We start from the raw sequence: 19,793 nt of genomic DNA, 5'->3' as shown, positions 1-19,793 counted from the left end.
ATCAAAATTGTAAGAAATTTTTTTTTTTAAAGAAACACTCACTGCTAGGAATCAAAGTCACTTTTTCACATCTTGCTGATCGGTGATGCATCAGCTCGTCCAAATGACACATTAATAATCCTCAGCCCACACATCTCCCTCGCAATAAGTCATTAAAGACCATGGAAGGTTTGAGATTTTCATTTTTTCCTTTATAGATTCAACTTCTACTTATGACTTCCATTCTCTTGTTTCCAAGAAGGTAGGGGTGGTTGGAAGTCTTAGGAACTAAGGTGGGAAATGAAATGTAGCTAAATTCAAGCTTTAAAACAACAACAACAATAATAATGGTATTTTAAGAGAGACGGTGGACAATAAAACAGAAATGCTGCTTGGTTATTTAATAATTATCCAAATATGAGATCTCTCTCCTTCCAGCTAACATTCTGTTGGGAGGGAAGGACGGATGTGTCTCCCAATCCTATACTGATTCACGTGAACTACGGTGTGATCACGCACAGTGTCGGTTCCCATGCACACACTTCCATGCACACATGTGGTCAACAAAGGTCATCCACTTAGCAGCAGGACCTAAGAAGGGAAATCCATGTTGCTTCCCCCCTCCCTCCCCCCACCCTCCCCCCCACACCCCCCAAGTAGGGGGACGCACAGGGGCCTTGCTCTGCCAGGGCAGGCCCTCCTAGGCTGGGTTAGCAGGTCTGCGCTGGCAGCAAGAGGGGGATTATCTTCCTGGTGAGCATCCCTGCTTGTCCCAGCCAAGGGATCAGGAAGAAACCCTGAAGAGTGGAATGTTCCACTGGGACCTCGGGAGTGCCAACAGGGGTGGCACGGGGCGCTGAGGGCTGGCTCAGCCCCTGGCCCGGGCACTGACCTCAGGGACCCATAAATAGAGTGTGAATCATCATGGCGTTATCGTGAGTGTCCAGGGTTCAGGCAGCACCCCCTCGAAGGAGCCCGGGACACTCGGGAAAGGGTTTTCCGCGGCTGTTGGGGGGCAGCCCTGTGAGCACAGCGGGGCCAGGAGGCGGAACTCGGGGGCCAAGGTCACGGGCTCAGGGTCTGGTCTGATGGGAGTCGGACAGAACCATTGAACACCGTTCGCTTTGTCCTCTCGTGTCACTCACACGCGCGCGCACAGGACACCTGGCTTCATGCCTGTCCCCGGACGTGCCCCCTCTCACCCGGCGCCCGGCTGCGGGGACCAGGACAGCTCGACCCACGGCCGGCGCCCGAGGGCACGAACACGGCACGTGGGGGACAGACCCGTGGGGGACACGGACACACGGGGGGACACGGCACGCCGGCTGACCTTCCTCTGCTGCTTCTCCCAGGCGGGGTCCAGCAGCAGGTCGCGGTCCCACTCCTCCTCCTGGATCATGTACTCGTCCTCATCGTACACGTAGTTGTACTGCACGCCGGGCTCGATCTGGTTCATGGCGCTGGGTGTCGGGGGCTGCGGGCGGACTTGGACTGACTAACAGGCGGCGGCGGAGGCGCTGAGACGCGGTGGGCGCGGGCGGTGGCGCGGAGGCTCGAGGAGGAGGCGGGCGGGCGGGCGCTGGGTCGGGGCGAAGCACCTGCTCCGCGGCCAGCGGCTCAGCACCGCTTAATACCCGCGCCCCGTCACGTGGCTGCTAGCCCCGCCCACTCCCCGCCCACGCCCCTCCCACCCTAGCCTTAGCCCCGCCCACTCCCTGTCTACCCATTCGCGCCCTCGCCCCGCCCACTCCCTGTCTACGCCCCGCCCACCCTAGCCCTCGCCCCGCCCGCTCCCTGTCTACCCATCCGCGCCCTCGCCCCGCCCACTCCCTGTCTACGCTCCTCCCACCCTAGCCTTCGCCCTGCCCACTCCCTGTCTACCCATCCGCGCCCTCGCCCCGCCCACTCCCTGTCTACCTCCCGCCCATCCACGCCCACACGCCGCTCATCCGCGCCCACGGCCGGCATCGCAGCAGGAGCTGGGCGGCGGTGCGAGGTGCAGGGACTCCTGACGGCTCGGGGACCCCGCTCCCACCGCGCCCATCTGTCCCTCTGGCTGCTGCGGCTGGACCCGCGGGCAACTGGGTGAGCACCCTGATGGGTGGGTGTACACAGGCCAGGAGGATCCCCCCAGCCTGGGTCCCTGACCACCCCGACGTTTTCCATACATCGTGCGCATATTCACGTTTTCCGTATAGCTGAACACATTCACTAGCTAGCTCTCACACACGTCACACATACACCCCTAAAATGTAACGTTTGAGATCCACAGGATTCTCTCCTCTCCCCCTCCTCTGCGTCCTCACCTGGGGAAATCGAGGCAAGGGACTTGGACCCACCATCTTAAAATGTCAGGAACCCAAACCATGGCGGGAAGGGTCAGTCCTCGCCTGCCCCTCATCCATTTAAAAGAACTGACGATGGAGGACCGGCAGCCAGCTTCCTGTTACATGTCCACCTCGCCCTGATGTGTCCACTCAAGTCTTTTCATCCCGATAGCGTTGGCTAGCTCTTCCCTGCAGGAACCACGGAAAGGTCACTTGGGACAAACAATTTGAAAATTTTCATCACATTTATGACGAGCCTGCTGTAACCTAAACACTGCGTTAGGCACTGGAGATATAGAGATGAGCTCATAGGCAGGGCTCTTACTACCTGAAGCTTGTGTTCTGATTGAATGAAAGTTGCTCACAGATGCTACACAACTGTGGTTCCGGGTTACTAATTTGTTGATGATGTGTTTCAAGCTGAGAGTATGCCTGGATTTATCATTATTGTTCCTTAGAATTTTTACATCCCTTCGTTTTATTTCTGCAAAAAGTGGCAAATTAGCAAATACATCGCATTAACAGTTAATAAAGCATTTGCGCTGGAATGGGGAAATCCACAGGGCAGGATTTTGTCCTGTTCACAGCTAGAATTGCCAGCGATTAAAACTGTGCCAATTTCGCTCTGGGTGCTCAAATTTTTGTTGAAGGAATAAGTATCCCTGGAAACAGCGGTTGGCTAATATGCTTGGGATTTAAAGTTTATATTTTGGGTTTGAAATCATACTCTCTGAACAAGTTTATCAGTAAAATCTGACTATGAGAAATTTGATCAACAATGACAAGATCTGCTCGTCTTAGACATCAAATTTAACTGCAGAAACTTCAAGTTTCAGATGAGATTTTAAAAAAAGGCACCGATGTGCCTTCCTATGTGGGGGGAAATAAATGAAAGAAAGACTTTCAAGACTTGAAGAGCTTATATAACCCATCCAAGCTCACACAGCTCAAATACAAAGTGGGTCATTACAAAACCCATGTATTCAACAGGTCGGTCTTTTTACTTTCTTAATTTTTTTTTTCTGGACACACTTCTGCATGTTTCTGTATACTCTTTCTAAAATGTCATTCCAATGCGATCTTTTTGGAAAAGATTTGTCAAGACCTGTAAATTGACCCTTCGACCCAGAAAATCCGTTTTTATGAATCTACCCAACAGATATGGACAAGTGTTGGGTGTGGAAGAGGCTGACGAAGGGAGTGATGGAACATCTCTAAAGTTGTATGTCGTGATTTAGCCATGAAAAGCGAGTTGCAGAAGTGACTTCTCTTGTGGAAGAAAGTTACATATGTCTCTAAAATGTTTGTATTTAGAAGAGAACTCTCCAACGTGTTCATAACCGTGAGCTGTGGGGAGTGGAGGGTGGAAAGACGGGGAACTTCAACTATTTATTCCATGTGGGTTTGTGCTATATGTTTTTCCCAGTCAGTACCTGTTATGTTTATGACAAATGAGCGCCTCTATGGCTGCAGGGGTGTTCTACGCAGAGAACAATAGATCATCAAGAAATAAAATCTTATCTGTTAATCCAGTTTAACTTTGCATTCAACGTTTTGTCCGCCTACAGTTGGCTCCCATTGAACTTGCTGTCGGTCAGAAGGTCGATGAACACATGAACCAGACAGCAGGAAGTATCAAGAAGAGATAAAATTCAATCCCATTGTTGTTATTTATTGCGAAGAACGAACTTAAAACAACATGAAATCCTTGACGTCTTCAACACTCATTCTCCTCTGCCCACTGTTCTCTCTCCAATTGAGGATGTTGATGGGGGGCTTCAGAATCCCTTAAGAAAGTGACAAAGGACAGGTCGGGGGTCTGCCTATTCAACAGCTTGAAGGTATTTCAACTTGTTTGTTATAAATGTACATTTGTAAATGTCAGACTTTCTTCAACCCTGCAGACAATTAGTGTTGACAGATTCCTGTGAATGCTTTCAGAATTTCTGTATGCACAGTCACACATAATAAGTCCTATTTTTAAAAAACTTAGAAGTAAACTATCTGAACTAGTGTGCAACTTCCGCTTTGAATGTAACATGATTTCCCTGCAAAAGTGATATCTTTTGTGGAAGAAAATGACATATGTCTTTCAAATGTTTGTATTTAGAAGAAAACACTCCGAAGAGTTCATAACAGCGAACCACGGGGAATGGAGGGGTGGAAAGAGCATGGGTCCGTGGGCTGAAGGGTCCTGGGTTCGTTTCCCGTCAAGGACACGAGCCTCCGGTGCAGGCTTGATCCTCGGCCCTGGTCAGGGCACATGTGGGAGGCAACCAATCAATGTGTCTCTCTCACATCGAAGTTTCTCTCTCTCTGTCCCTCCCCCTCCCCCCCCCCCATCCCATTCTCTCTAAAAAGCAAAGGAAAAATATCCTCGGATGAGGATTAACAACAACAAAAAGTGGTCGTCAGTAAGATTGGTGAACTTGAAGACTTAGCAAGAGACATCACTGAAATGTGTAACAGCAAGAAAAAAGAATTTAAAGAACAAAACAAAAGCAGAATATCAGTGAGTGGGGGGACATCCAGCAACGTAATATGCAAGTGACTAATCCCTCAAGAAGAAGGCTGAGGGAGGGAACAGAAAAAAAAACATTTGAAGAAATAATGGCTGAACATGTCCTGAACTTGACAAAAACTATAAACTCATCGATCCAAGATAATCAGTGAACCTGAAGCACAAGCAACATGAAGAAAGCCCTATCCAATTTGCTTAAAATCAATGATAAAGAGAAAATCTTAACAGTAGCCAGGGGAAAAAAGACATGTTTACCCGGGAGGTGTGGGGTGGGCGTGGGGGGTTGGTAAGGTTATAAGCAGGTGAGGGTTCCAGCAGAGTCCGGAAGCACTGTGAGGTGAAGACAGCAGGTGACCATCTTCAAGTATTAAAAGAACACTGTAAACTCAGAATTCTACACGCAGTGAAGATATAGTACAGAACGAAGGCAGGTACTTTTTCAGGCTCATAAAACCTGGAGGAGTTCATCACCAGCAAGAAAGGGTAAAAGAAATCCTTCAAGCGGAAGGAACACGACAGCAGGTGGGACGTAGCCATTCTAACAGGTAAGCAGCGGTGTCTCGCTGCTGTTTTAATTTTCAGTTCCCTGATGACACGGACGTAGAGCATCTTTCAGACGCTTATTTGCATCTCTCTATTTTCTTTTTCTAAATGTATTCTTATTGATTTCAGAGAGGAAGGGAGAGGGAGAGAGAGAGAGAGAGAGAGAGAGAGAGAGAGAGAGAGAGAGAAACATCAATGATGAGAGAGAATCATTGATTGGCAGCCTCCTGCAGCCCCCCTGCCCCCCACTGGGGATTGAGCCCACAACCTGGGCATGTGCTCCAACCGTGACCTTCTGGTTCATAGGTGGACACTCAACCACTGAGCCACACCAGCGGGGCTGTAATGATCTTTTTAGAACATTTGTACCGCTTGGACCAGCGGTTCTCAACCTGTGGGTCGCGACCCCTTTGGCGGTCGAAAGACCCTTTCACAGGGGTCGCCTAAGACCATCCCGCATACCACATATTTACATTAAAATTCATAACAATAGCAACATTACAGTGATGAAGTAGCAACGAAAATAATTTGATGGTTGGGTCACAACATGAGGAACTGTATTTAAAGGGCCAGAACGTTGAGAACCACTGGCTTAGACTCATGCAGTAACTTCTTTAATCACGAGCATATTTTGCAATTAGCAAATTAGCAACGATTCCTCTTTTACAAATGAGGATGAATCGAGACCCTAAAAGAAACTCAATATGCAGCTACCAATATTAGTTACCAGGGGACACTGCGCAGGTGAAGAGCCGTGAGGATTCTGAAAGGGTCCCCAACATGGACATTCAAAGAAAGCGGGGTGTCCTAAAGGGGCTGGAACGAGGGCCGCGCTCGCCATGAAGACGCGCTCGCCCTTGGCAGCCCAACACGCGTGGCGACAGGTGGAGCGACTACAAATAGCCTTGGCCTCCGAGTGGAAAAAATGAGAAGCTGGGCCAAGGCTTTCAAAGTGACTTAGTGACAGGAATGCCAGGGGCAGACCCGAGGATACAGGCGGGTAGTCACAGGCTCACGGAGGACCTGGGAGTGCGCAGGCCTCCCGTTCTCACGCCGGCCGCGCAGACGGGGACAGTGAACCCCAAGTCGAAGGCCGAGCTGGGACCCAGCTTCACCTCTGAGTCCAGCTTCTCATCAAATGCTCCCTCAGTCCCTGTCAATACACCAAACTGAGCCAATTTTTTTCTTTTCTTTTTTTAAAAATATATTTGGTTGTTTTTTGTTTTTTTACAGAGAGGAAGGGAGAAGGATAGAATGTTAGAAACATCGATGAGAGAGAAACATCGATCAGCTGCCTCCTGCTCACCCCCCACTGGGGATGTGCCCGCAACCAAGGTACATGCCCTTGACCGGAATCGAACCTGGGACCCATCAGTCCGCAGGCCGAAGCTCTATCCACTGAGCCAAACCGGTTAGGGCGAGCCACTTTTTTTCTTACTCCTCACCCGAGGATACGTTTCCATTGATTTTTAGAGAGAGTGGAAGGGAGAGGGAGAGAGAGAGAGAGAGAGAGAGAGAGAGAGACAGACATTGATTGGTTGCCTCCTGCACATGTCCCAATCGGGGCTAGGGATTGAGCCTGCAACTCAGGTATGTGCCCTTGACCAGAATTGGGGCTATAAAGAGCCTTCAGTCCTCAGGTCAATGCTCTAGCCACTGAGCCAAACCAGCCAGGGCTAAACTGAGCCACTGTGAACTGAATGTTTCCCGGGGCAGTCAGGCTGTGTGGCCCCTGCTGAACTTTGACCCTGGTGGAGAGTGGAGGCAGCGGAGTGCACCTGTCGGCTGGGTTGTTACCTGGAGGCTGAGGAGAGGGCCACTGGGCGGGGGGGGGGGGGGGGGGGGGGGGAGAATTGAGGAGCTCTGGGCTTTCATCCCAGCTCCACCTGTCTACTCACTGAACACGTCTGGCATTTTGATTTCTTCATCTTTAAAATTGGGATATGAGCTGGCTTTACTGGGAAGGTGACTGTGAGTAATTAACTGAGGAAATAGGCCATTTGCTGCCCCATAAATTGCTCTGTGGATGAGTAGATCATCCTAGGAGAAGGTTAGGCCACATGACCCCAAGATCGCTTCCATTCTGAAATCCGTCCATTAGTCACTGCAACCCGTGAGCATGAGAAAGACCCCCCGCCCCGAGGGCTTGTTAAAATGCAGATGGGCCCTAGCCGGTTTGGCTCAGTGGATAGAGCATTGGCCTATGGACTGAAGGGTCCCAGGTTCGATTCTGGCCAAGGGCACATGCCCGGGTTGCCGGCTCAATCCCCAGTAGGGGGCATGCAGGAGGCAACCAATCAATGATTCTCTCTCATCATTAATGTTTCTATCTTTCCCTCTCCCTTCCTCTCGGAAATCAATAAAGACATATATATATTCAGATGGGGCCCGAGACTGGGCATCTAATCAGTTCCCAGATGGTCTAGCTCAGTGATGGCGAACCTTTTGAGCTCGGCGTGTCAGCATTTTGAAAAACCTTAACTCTGGTGCCGTGTCACATATAGAAATTTTTTGATATTTGCAACCATAGTAAAACAACGATTTATATTTTTGATATTTATTTTATATATTTAAATGCCATTTAACAAAGAAAAATCAACCAAAAAAATGAGTTCGCATGTCACCTCTGACACGCGTGTCATAGGTTCGCCATCACTGGCTCTAGCTGCTGCTCTGGGGCGGGGGATGGGGGGCAAACTCACCCCTGAGAACCAAGCTGTGGCAGCTGTGAAAACGGTGCGTTACACCCCATAAATCACGGAGCCAGTCCTGGTCCTCGTGTAGGCTTTACAGATAAACTGTAGGTAATGAACACGTGTCATTTGGGAAAGTCTTAAGAAGTACTAAGAACCTTTAAGCTGCTTCCACACCCAAAGAAACAGGCTTATTTAGAAATTGCTCTTTTAGTTCGTTACAGGCATTTTCTCAGCCTGCTCATCCACCCAGCAGAGGCTGGTGTGCACACGTGGGCAAGCCCTCCGCCACGATGGGGTGGCGTGGGATCCAGTCTCACCCGCCCCCTTTTGCTCACTTCCTCCTCTCCCATCTCAAGGCTCTAGCTGCAGTGAGTCAGTAAATATACTTTTACTGATTTCAGAGGGGAAGGGAGAGGGGGAGAGAGATAGAAACATCAATGAGAGAGAATCACTGATCGGCTGCCTCCTGCTCGCCCCACACTGGGGATCGATCCCGTAACCCAGGCATGTGCCCTGACCGGGAATGGAACTGTGACCTCCTGGTTCATAGGTGGACACTCGACCACTGAGCCACGCCAGCCAGGCTGGATGTCTGCATTTCAAAGATGAATGCCTCCATGGAGAAAGCAGTCTGACTGCATAACTATACGTATTTTTGAGGGCAGAGAACTTCACCCTTTGAATCATAGCCTTCCAGGCCCCTCTGCCCAGCCTCTCTCTCAGACTGAGCTGCTCCATGGTCTTGGTTCCGAAAGAAGGGATATTTTAGGGGCCCAACCTGAAGGCGTGGCTGCGTGAGACCAGCCACATGGGCGAGCTGGCTGGGAGCGGAGTCAAGGCCGGGGAGGCAAAATGAAGACATCCACTTCTTTTTTTAGGATGGGATTTCCTACACTGGCATACCTCTTGTTTTCCTTTCTGTCACAGCTAATAAAAGCACTCGGGTTTTATATAGTCCCACTAGTGACCCGGTGCACGGATTCGTGCACATCGAAAGGAAATTAATTAGAAGGTGCCGGCAGGATGGGACTGGGCGAGAGACGGGCCAGATATACCCTGGAGTCAACCTCCTGCTGTCCCTCCCCGGCCAGCCGTACCTGGGGTGGCCCCATGGCTCGAAGGACGTCTGCGGAGTGAGCGGGGTCCCTCCGGCAGGTGGGGTCCCTCAGCTGGGCCTGCAGGGCCTAAGGCCACTGGAAGAATGTTGATCCATCCCCCACCATCTCGGTGCCAACTGGCTCCTGCCCTGTCTCTCTCAGCTGAGCCAAGAGGAGAAGAGCAATATTTTGCAGACAGCTTTTCAGGCGATGATTATCTCATCCGAACACGCTGCTGGACTTGAAACGAAAATTATAATTCTACATTTCCATGTGAAAGAGCCGCTAATGACTAGTTGTTCTGTTTTCAGAAACAAACATCAAAAATCTGGCTGTAACATGGAAGAAGGGAAGGAGGAGAAGACAGATAAAATACACTGGCCAAGGGCACATGTTGGGTTGCGGGCTCAATCCCCAGTAGCGTGGCTCAGTGGTTGAGCATCCGCCAATGAACCAGGAGGTCAGGGTTCAATTCCCAGTCAGGGCACATACCCATATTGCGGGCTTGATCCCCAGTAGGGGGTGTGCAGGAGGCAGCAATCAATGATTCTCTCTCATCACTGATGTTTCTCTCTCTCTCTCTTTCTCGTCCTTCCTCTCTGAAATCGATAAAAATATATATATGAAAATAGAATAAAATACAGCAAGGGCTCTTTTCCACCACCATCACCATCCACAGTCATTTATTTTTCAGGAGACCAGAAAACGCATTCTCCCAACTGGGATACGTCTGAAAGTGAAAGGTGGCTGTTCATGGTCATGTGGGGACAATATCCTAGGAGTTGAGCTCTCGTTACATACACAGACTATATGTAACATGTTACATGTTGGGGCTATAAAGAGGCAAAACATGTAATTTCTCCCCCAAAAGCTTACATTTTAGGTGAGGAGGGAAGATATTTACAAGAAAGAAACACACCACCAGGCAGCTAAATCAGGTGTATTGACACTAAGGAGGTAATTTTTTCTTTTAATATATTTTTATTGATTTCAGAGAGGAAGGGAGAGAGAGAGAGAGAGAGAGAGAGAGAGAGAGAGAGAGAGAGAAACAAGCATGATGAGAGAGAATCATGGATCGGCTGCCTCCTGCATGCCCCACACTGGGGATGGAGCCCACAACCTGGGCATGTGCCCTGACAGGGAATCGAATGGTGACCTCCTGGTTCATAGGTCGATGCTCAACCACTGAGCCATGCTCATGATGCAATTCTTCCTGGCTAACCAGCCAGAAAATAGCAGCAGCAAACCATAGGCTCCCTGTGGGTTTCCTTTTATACATTTGCATTTTCAGGGTCATGTGGGTCGTTAACCAATGGCATCTGAGCTTCCCCTCTGCCCGGAATCTCTGCCAGAGGGAGCCTCCCTCCCCAGCTCTCGCAGAGAAGGGCCGGGCCTGAGACCCGCAGGGGCAGGAGGCACCCACTTGCACCATCAGCTCCAGGCTGCATGGCCATTTGTCTACCCACGTCCCTGATTATGGAAGACATGGTGATGACATCCACACTCACCCTCTAAAGACTCTCCGTCAACTGTTGTCAACATTTAATTATACTCACCTCGTTCTCATTCTCCAATCCAGCCTCTTCAGCGGCTCCCTCAGCGCGTGGGAAAGTTCCCCGGGCAACCCCGGGAGGGGCCGGGACTCAGGACACCTCCCTCCATCCTCTTCCTTAAGGGCCGCCCAGCTTCAGGCTGAAGGGTGAGGACAGTGATCGGCAAACTCATTCGTCAACAGAGCCAAATATCAACAGCACAACGATTGAAATTTCTTTTGAGAGCCAAATTTTTTTAAACTTAAACTATATAGGTAGGTACACTGTTATTAAGTTAATGAGGGTCCTCCTAAGCTGGCCTTTGCTAAAAACGTCGTCAATCTGATGGAGGTACGTTCGCTGAGGTCGACCCCTTCCAACTCTCCCATCCACACTCGTCTTGTAGACTTGTTTCGTCCATCTCCTTTCTGAAAACCGACTTCTGCGCATGGGCCACGAAGTTTCAATCGCACTGTCCGTGCGCGCCCGCACGTGGTATTTTGTGGAAGAGCCACACTCAAGGGGCCAAAGAGCCGCATGTGGCTCGCGAGCCGCGGTTTGCCGACCTCTGGGTTAGGAGCATGGTGGGCACGTTGCAGGCAAGGCTGGACGGCTCTCCCTCAGCCTCCCAGGTCTGCGCCAGTTTTCCCAGGAGGCGTCGGGGTTCACAAGTGGGGCACAGAGTCACCCGGAAGGTCTCAAACTCTACCTGCTGGTCCCTTCCCCCAATGCCCTGGGGACAGAGTTCTCCCGGCCCCACCCTGGCTGCAAATCACAGGTCTAATTTGTTAGGAAAGCGCTTTATTAAGTTTAAATTTAGCAGGCGAGGCTGTGGCTAGCCCTATCTCTGTTTCTGAGAAACAGCTGTTTACTATTCTAACCCGGCAGAGGCCTGGCAGCCACAGCTGCTCTGCCAGACACCCCTGCCCTGAGCCCACAGCTGCCCGGGTTGGTGCTCAAGTTAGAAGGGGCACACGACCCAGGACTCTGCAGGACCAACGAGGGCAGTCGGGACCTATTTTTGATGATCCCGGGGGATTATTTAAAGGAAATTCCGTGAAGTCCATGTAGCTCTTTAAAAGTATTTGGTTCCGCCCGGCTAGTGTGGTTCAGTGGTTGAGCGTCGACCTGTGAACCAGGAGGTCACGGTTGGATTCTGGTCAGGGCACATGCCAGGGTTTCAGGCTCCATCTCCAGTAGGGGGCGTGCAGGAGGCAGCCCATCGATGATTCTCTCTCATCATTGATGTTTCTCTCTCTCTCTCGCCCTCTCCCTTCCTCTCTGAAATCAATAAAAATATAAAGCATTTGGTTCCACTGCCTGCTTTCCTTGTCCCCGGTTCTATCCCTGCATTTCCCGCTGTACGTTTATGCGTCCGGAACTGAAGTGCAATGAAACGAAAGCCATTGTGCCAGGGAGATGTCCCCGGCTGGGCGTTCCAGGTGAGCTGCCGGCTGGGTGGTTGGCAGAGTCCCTGCTCATCAGAGAGATCCCTTATTCTGTCATTTCCTCCAGGGGAAATGGGACGTGGCTCACAGCTCCCCGGGTACTGTGGCCAGATTGTTCCCCGAGCTCCCAGAAACTGTCTTGCCTACATCTTATTCTTTTTTAAAAAATATATATTTTATTGATTTTTTACGGAGAGGAAGGGAGAGGGATAGAGAGTTAGAAACATTGATAAGAGAGAAACATCGACCAGCTGCCTCCTGCACACCCCCTACTGGGATGTGCCCGCAACCAAGGTACATGCCCTTGGTTGTACCTGGGACCTTTCAGTCCGCAGGCCGATGCTCTATCCACTGAGCCAAACCAGTTAGGGCCACACGTTCTTGAAACACGTGCTGCAGGCAAAGCCCTCTATTAGACCCCCGCCTCTAAGTCACATGCATGGGATGTGACGCTCGGTGTTGGAGTGGGGGCGCTGGACAGTGGGCAAAGGGTCACTGAATCTCCACAGGGACATTGTAGACAAGCTGGCCGTGTGACCCATGGCTAAAATGAGCCTCGGGGGCCAGAGAGGACGGAAAGTGATGAGGAGAGGTGCCCGAGCGGGAGATAGCATAACCTCAGATGACACCCGTAGCCTGTACTATATACGCTGAATGGATGGGGGCCTGAGTGCTCACAACAATGGAGCAGAGAGAGCCCACGTGCCAGAAGGTTTTCCTTTCTCTTTCATTCTTTTTTTTTTTTAATTTATGTCTTTTTATTGATTTCAGAGAGGAAGGGAGAGGGAGAGAGATGGGAACAACAATGATGAGAAAGAACCATTGATCTGCCGCCTCCTGCATGCCCCACAATAGGGATCAAGCCCGCAACCTGGGCATGTGCCCTGACCGGGAATCAATCTATTGACTTATGCCAGCTGGGTCTCTTATATGTTATTTTTAAAGTCTATCTTTGAATTACCTTCAGATATTTCCCTTCATATATTAATGATTGATACAATTTACTAATGATTAATATAGTCAATACATTAATATAGCCAATGATTATATGGGCATTCCTAGAATCTGAAAATTCTAGCCCTGCCCTTTGAATTCTTTTAATTACTAAAATTAAACTTAAAAAATACACATGTGGGAAAAGCTAATGTCGCTGTAGATACTCAGGCAAACAAAAATCTCATGTATTTGATTTGATTTGGTGGAGAGCAGGGTGGCAGTGCATTGTGAATTCCAAAACGCAGCTAAAAATAACAACTACGGTTGAGTAAGACTGCCGGAGATGTTCTAAGAACAGATGAAGAAACCCGATAGCAAATTCCTCTGCAGTTTGCAAATAGACTTGCGAGCTTGGTTGGAAAGTCTGGGTCTTCTGCTCAAGAGTGGAATAACATCTAAATTCATCCCAATCCCGCCTCCGTGGATTAGTGGTGGGGGAAGTGGTCAGAATTGGTCCTATGAGTAGAGTAACTCTGAATATTGCAAGATGATTGTAATAACATATAAAGAAAAAAACCTTGGAGAATATATTGCTGCTCAGGAGGCTCAGAAATGTATTGGCCTTCATGAAAGCAGTAAACCATACTTCCTTAAGAAATATGGGTTATGGCCCTAACCAGTTTGGCTCAGTGGATAGAGCGTCAGCCTGCGGACTGAAGGGTCCCAGGTTCGATTCCCGACAAGGGCATGTGCTTGGTTGCGGGCACATCCCCAGTAGGGGGTGTGTAGGAGGCAGCTGATCGATGTTTCTCTCTATCCCTCCCCCTTCCTCTCTGTAAAAAAATCAATAAAATATATATTTTTTTTAAAAAAGAAAGAAATATGGGCTATGACTGGGTCTGCAGGAAGCTGGGCATCCAGGGAAAGGTCTCTCAAGGAGGTGCTTTTAGTAGGAAAAGTACCCAAATGGGGTTAGGACTCTGGTCCTATCTTAAAAAAATTTTTTTTTTAATTTAGTTCAGAGAGGAAGGGAGATAGAAACGTCAATGATGAGAAAGAATCATGGATCGGCTGCCTCCTGCACGCCCCCCACTGAGGATGGAGCCTGCAACCCTGGCATGTGCCCCTGACGGGGAATCAACTATGAGCTCCCATAGGTCGACGCTCAACCACTGAGCCACACTGGCAGGGCTAACGGGGTACATTTAAAAGAAAGCTCAGAAGTGGCCTCCAACGAGCTGGGAGGCTGGACCGGGCGGCGGCACAGGTACCTGCAATGCATGGTTCTGCTCCTGCATTTGCTTCGACTGCCTGACGCGAGCTACTGGGCGGCCCGCTCCCACAGGGGCACGCGGGGGCCGGAACCTTCCGACGCCACCCGGGAGCAGAGGCCCAGCCCCTGGGGAGGGTGGCACCGGGAGTCGGAAGTTCGGTCGACGAAGGCGGGGCTTCGTTGCCAGGAGGCGGAGCCGTCGTTTGCGTTTCCAGGAAGCTTGTCCCTCTTCTCTCGCCGTAGCGCCCGGAACCGGAAGCCGCCCCGAGGCGTGCGCTGGGTTTCCGGTCGCGAGCTGCCCTGGGCTCCATGTGGGAATTGCTGTGAGGGGTTTGCGATCCGAGTGTTGCACAAATCGAGCTCCCGGTGAGTGGGGGTTGGGGGCGGGGGTGGGTCCTGCAGGGCACGGCGTCCGCGGGTGTGGAAGCCCGGGAGCCGGACTGAGGGGCCCTGGAGCTCCCGGGGGCCGGGCAGCTGCCGGTGGGGGAGGCGTTTGCTGCTCGCAGGCTGGCGGAGGAGACAGCTTGGCTGACGGCGGGCGCGTTTCCTCGCCCGTGTCTCAGGAACCCGCCCGCGGGAGAGATGACGTCCTTAGCCCAGCAGCTGCAGCGCCTCGCCCTCCCGCAGAGCGACCCCAGCCTCCTGTCCAGGGATGAAGTTGCCTCTTTGTTGTTTGACCCCAAGGAAGCGGCCACCATCGACCGGGACACCGCCTTTGCCATCGGTGAGCTCCTGCCCCTTGGAACGCCACGGGGAGCGTTGGCTTTCTGGGTGTGGCTGTGTTTCCTTCTTTTCTCTCCTGACCTGCCCTCCCCCGCAGCGGATCCTAACTTGTTGGCCTCAGGTTGTTAGGGAAGGAGAATGACAGCCGTGTGCCAGGCGCCCGAGACGCATCTACGTGCACAGATGCAACCACAGGGCCAGGGAGGTCGTCTAATGCACAGAGAGGAGAGACAGCCACAAGGGGCCGAGTTATTATCCTTCCTGTAGAATAAAACCCTAATATGCAAATCGACCCAACCGGAGGACAGGTCGTTATGACACACTGACTGTCAGGGGGCAGTCGCTCAGTGCAGGAGCGTGTGCTCCCGCCCCCCCCCCCCCAAGTAGGCAATCTGGAGGGAGGTGGGGATGGGGGCTAGCAGGCTGCACCAGGTCACCAAGCAAGGCGGGTGGTGGGTGGGTAGGGGATGATCGCCCGGCTTGCGGGTCACCCCACAGATGGCCCTGATTGCCGGCCAGGCCGAGGGACCCTACCCTCGATGTTGGGAACAGCCTCTTGGATATAAAAATGAAAAACTGGCAAGGCTACTCGAACCCTGAAAAGACAGGATGGTGCCGCAATGACATGCATGGACTCTGGCTTGCACATTTTGTGGTCAGCCCTGACTCTGACGCTTATAACTGTGTGACAAAGCCAGTTACTTAACTTCTCTCTGCTTCAATTTTTCCACCCATAAGGTGGGGGAAATGGTACTACTGCCTCCGAAGGATCATGTTATGCACTACTTTTTATAATCAGGGCAAAAAAATGTAGCTGCCCGTACAGCAGCAAGATGCCGTTCACCTGTATGAAAAGTATGGTCACTGGTGCATGCAGCGTGCCGGATTGTGAGAGAGATGTCCGGCGGCCGGTTTAGGCCCGACATCCCCCAAGGGGGCCCCCGATTGCAAGAGGGAACAGGCCAGGCTGAGCCCCCCCCCCACACACACACACACACATATACACACACGAATTTCGTGCACCGGGCCTCTAGTAGCAGATATTAAACACACACATACACACACACAACACAGCCCCTGTAGGAAGTCCTTCTTGTTCTCCTAGTTGGTGCAATATTATTCATTCTCTAGTTGAAAATGAGGGATCTGTGTTTGGGACCATGTTACAGGTTGTGCACGCAAAAAGGATTCAGAGTTCTTTGAGGGGTGAGTAAAACTGCGAATGAGGGGTGAGATGCGCCTCCTTGCAAAGGGTCATTAAAGGAACCGCCCTTTTCCCAGGGTGCACCGGCCTGGAGGAGCTGCTTGGCATCGATCCCGCCTTCGAGCAGTTCGAAGCCCCCTTGTTCAGCCAGCTCGCCAAGACCTTGGCGCGCAGCGTGCAGACCAAAGCCGTGAACAAGCAGCTGGATGAGAACATTTCGTTGTTCCTCACTCACTTGTCCCCCTACTTCCTGCTGAAGCCAGCACACAAGTGTCTGGAGTGGCTGATTCACAGGTAGGAAGCGGAATTACAGAAATAATCAGGGGCTGACGACTTTGATCTTTAAAAAAAAAAAAAAATAAGTAATGACAGCATGTACCCACTGAAAGCTGAAAAATTAGGTAAGCGAGGGCTTAACGTGATGCCTGGAGATGTGGTGAGATGAGCATGAGGAGGGTGAGACGAGCCGGTCCGTCTGCCGTTAAACTCGTTTTTGTTGACAGTGACACACGGCACAGGACTGCTGCAGGTCTTGAGGTCGCACCTCATCCGTTCTGAGGTGCTTTGCATTAGCAGTTGTTACTGCGTGTTGGGCAGAGGGGACCACTGAACTTCTTTCTTGCTAAAGTAACAAAGTCAGTGGTTTGGGGAAAAGGGAAATAGCAATCCTCTGAAACACCAGAACTAGGAAAACCGTAATTTAACGTGTATCGAACATTTATACGCCAGGCCCCATGGTGAGTGAGCACTTGGCGTGCATTATCTCAGGACTCACGACATTCCTATGGGGAGACACTTGTCCCCATTTTATAAATGGGAAGACAGGCATAGATCGGTTACTAATGTTGCCTCAGTCGCACATCTAGTGAGTTGGATACCAGTTTGTTTCCAAGGTCTGATACTTCATCCTCTCTGGGAGTTGTCTCAGTAAGTTTACCCAGCTTTATTTTCTCACTTCCTAGCATCTCCTCACAGCTTACACATCTTTGTTTATTCCCCCTTATATACGTTTTAAGAAAAGAAATACTTCTGTTTCATTCATTGGAGACTTGGTGATAAAGTGACTTCCCTTTCGGAAGCAAGTGAGTCATGGAGGAAACAAAATATTTTCCGGGTCTTCTAATTAGCAGAACATTAAACTCCTCAGACAAAAAAAAGAATCAAGTCTGTAATATTTTCCTGGGCCTTCTAGCATTCAGTTTCCCCCAAATAGATCAATTATTGTAAGGAGCACTTTTGCATTTGAGTCTACATTTACTTATTCATGTTACACTGAGTTCGATACAAAGATGAGTAGGCTGCGCTTGGTTACTGTTTTGGAGTAAATGCTACAGTGAAGGTGTAGGCGGTGTTTGGGGCTTGGAGAACCCCCTGAGTTAGTCGAGGAAGGCTTAGTGGGGAGAGTAGTGCCTTGGCCAGCACAGAACCACATAGAAAACTAACTAAGAAAAGGCACATGGTCTGTGACTCTGAAAGACACCGGTGGGGTGCAGGCACGTTAAGAGGGGTCACTGCTGGGGGAATTAGGAAAAGCTTGGGTTTGAAGGCTGGACAGACTTAATGTATGTGACAGAATCAACGAGTCTGTCTTTCGTTACTAGGTTAGAGGGACCAGTACAAAGTTTTGTGAAGTGCATGGACCAGTTCTGTAGGGTTTAATTTGATGATTCTGTTTCTGATGAGCATTTTGGCTTTAGAATTACGATAATGAGGGAACGGAGGGGGCTGTGGAAGCTGAACCCTGGAGCGCGGCTGCCTGGTGGCCGGCTGCTTCTCCGTTGGTTTGACTGCAGTGGTCCCGCGGTTATGTTAATGTTATCATAGGTTAAAACAAAGTTGAGAGAAAGTGAGTGGGATACAGGTTTTGGTATTGATATTTCATATTTTACCCCATAGGAATTGGCAGAACTGTGTTGAGTACTTCAGTGCAAAATAGAGGGCTATGGTTAATGCTCTGTATCCTATAATTATGGGATTGTTTTGACTAGTATTCATTCTGAGTATTTTTAGCTCATTGATAATACAATTTGGACGTGTCAGGAAATACGTGCTTGTAAGTTTTGTGTCAATTTGAATTGTTTGCTTTTCCCCCCAGGTTCCACATCCACCTGTATAATCAAGATAGCCTCATAGCTTGTGTTCTCCCGTACCATGAGACAAGAATATTTGTGCGGGTTATACAGCTCCTAAAAATTAATAATCCAAAGCACAAATGGTTCTGGTTGTTGCCAGTTAAGGTATGATTGTTGAATGACATGTACCTGTGATCAGTACAAATCTTGATTAAGATGTAGTTTGGAAAAAATAAAGTCATTGGTGCTTCTGAGGGTATTACCTCCATCACTTTTATTTCCTAACCTCCTGTTTAAATAGCAGCTGGGTTTTATTTATACCTGATACAGGCTGTGCAATTTACATAGAGGGGGGGCAGAAGTAGGTTTACAGTTGTGAGTCCAGGAAACAGAGCTTATTTCTGTGCTATTTATTAATTATTGTATGTTCCATATGAAGCCCCGGTTGGTGTGGCTCAGTTGATTTGAGTGTCATCCTGTGCACCAAACGGTCATGGGTTCAATTCCTGGTCCGGGCACACACCCAGGTTGCTGGTTTGATTCCCCAGTCAGTACTCCCTGTGGGAGGCAACCAATCCATGTTTCTCTCTCCCTCTTCCTTCCTATAAAAACAGCCCGGTGAGGATTAAAAGTAACGATCAGTTAGTGGCTGTTCTTTCTGTCTCTTCCAGCAATCTGGAGTGCCCTTAGCTAAAGGAACTTTGATTACCCACTGCTACAAAGATCTTGGATTCATGGATTTCATTTGCAGTTTGGTAACAAAATCTGTGAAGGTGAGTAGTATATTGTCTCATGAATGTATAATTCCATTAAACGGTCTCTTGCTCTGAATGGAGAAAACGTATTGGACCTTCCCCAGTAACAGTGGTGGTTGGAGAAAGTTCCTTTTGTAAAAGACCCTCCTGTTCAGGAGTGTGAGCAGTGGGTCAGTCTTTCATTATAAAAGATGTTTTTCTACAAAAATTATTCCTTGCCAAGTTCTATTTATAATGATTGTGGAAACAGTTTAAAAAGACAGTCTAAAAATGTCAGGAAGGCTGTTCAGTCAGCCTTGTCACTTTGAATTGAACCAAGGAATCTGTGTATTTATTTAATGTTGCAGATGGTAAAAATTAAAATGTCACCCTGAGGGAGCTGAAGAGAGCTGTACATGTTTTTATACTTTTATTAAACTTGGCCTTTCACTCCTTAAATGTGTTTTGTTTGTGCTTTTGTTCCAGGTTTTTGCTGAGTATCCTGGGAGTTCAGCTCAGTTGAGGGTTCTCTTAACTTTTTATGCTTCTACCATCGTGTCTGCCTTGGTGACTGCTGAGAACATATCGGACAATATAGTTGCTAAGCTATTTCCATATGTCCAAAAGGTCGGCCCTGCTCAAGTGTATAGCAGATTATTTTGTACTTGAAGGGATGTTCTTGCTTTCAAATGTTTAACTTGGACATAA

The 19,793-nt window shown here is 49.6% G+C and overlaps 3 protein-coding genes and 1 long non-coding RNA gene across 5 annotated transcripts in view; 1 reads left to right on the top strand and 3 right to left on the bottom strand.

The window, feature by feature from the left end:
- ACTN2 (actinin alpha 2) overlaps positions 1–1,486 on the bottom strand; it is a 43,323-nt gene extending 41,837 nt beyond the window's left edge. Inside the window, exon 1 of one of the 2 annotated variants that reach the window (XM_081114333.1) lies at positions 1,310–1,486. In XM_081114333.1, the coding sequence (XP_080970459.1) occupies positions 1,310–1,435 (126 nt within the window). In that variant the 5' untranslated portion in view covers positions 1,436–1,486. The remainder of the gene's footprint in view (positions 1–1,309) is intronic. The other variant, XM_081114334.1, reaches the window with a different exon arrangement.
- Positions 1–19,793, bottom strand: part of GPR137B (G protein-coupled receptor 137B) — a 499,787-nt gene that overhangs the window by 367,518 nt on the left and 112,476 nt on the right. The gene's annotated exons all lie outside the window — the stretch shown is intronic.
- On the bottom strand, positions 4,024–14,483 carry LOC308535665. Its single transcript, XR_013997288.1, has 3 exons — positions 14,351–14,483; positions 10,720–10,855; positions 4,024–4,093 (listed from the first exon to the last, which is right to left on the bottom strand). It is a non-coding gene; the product is annotated as an uncharacterized lncRNA (long non-coding RNA).
- Positions 14,625–19,793, top strand: part of HEATR1 (HEAT repeat containing 1) — a 34,086-nt gene continuing 28,917 nt past the window's right edge. The window contains exons 1-6 of the mRNA XM_081114328.1: positions 14,625–14,718; positions 14,916–15,076; positions 16,357–16,573; positions 18,375–18,516; positions 19,023–19,124; positions 19,572–19,712. Of these exons, the coding sequence (XP_080970454.1) occupies positions 14,935–15,076; positions 16,357–16,573; positions 18,375–18,516; positions 19,023–19,124; positions 19,572–19,712 (744 nt within the window). The 5' untranslated portion in view covers positions 14,625–14,718; positions 14,916–14,934. The remainder of the gene's footprint in view (positions 14,719–14,915; positions 15,077–16,356; positions 16,574–18,374; positions 18,517–19,022; positions 19,125–19,571; positions 19,713–19,793) is intronic.

The sequence above is a fragment of the Myotis nattereri genome (assembly GCF_964212035.1).
Source record: "Myotis nattereri genome assembly, chromosome: 20".
In the NCBI taxonomy this organism is placed as follows: Eukaryota; Metazoa; Chordata; class Mammalia; order Chiroptera; family Vespertilionidae; genus Myotis; species Myotis nattereri.
Note: the sequence above shows the minus strand (reverse complement) of the source record. Positions and strands in the feature narration are given on the sequence as shown.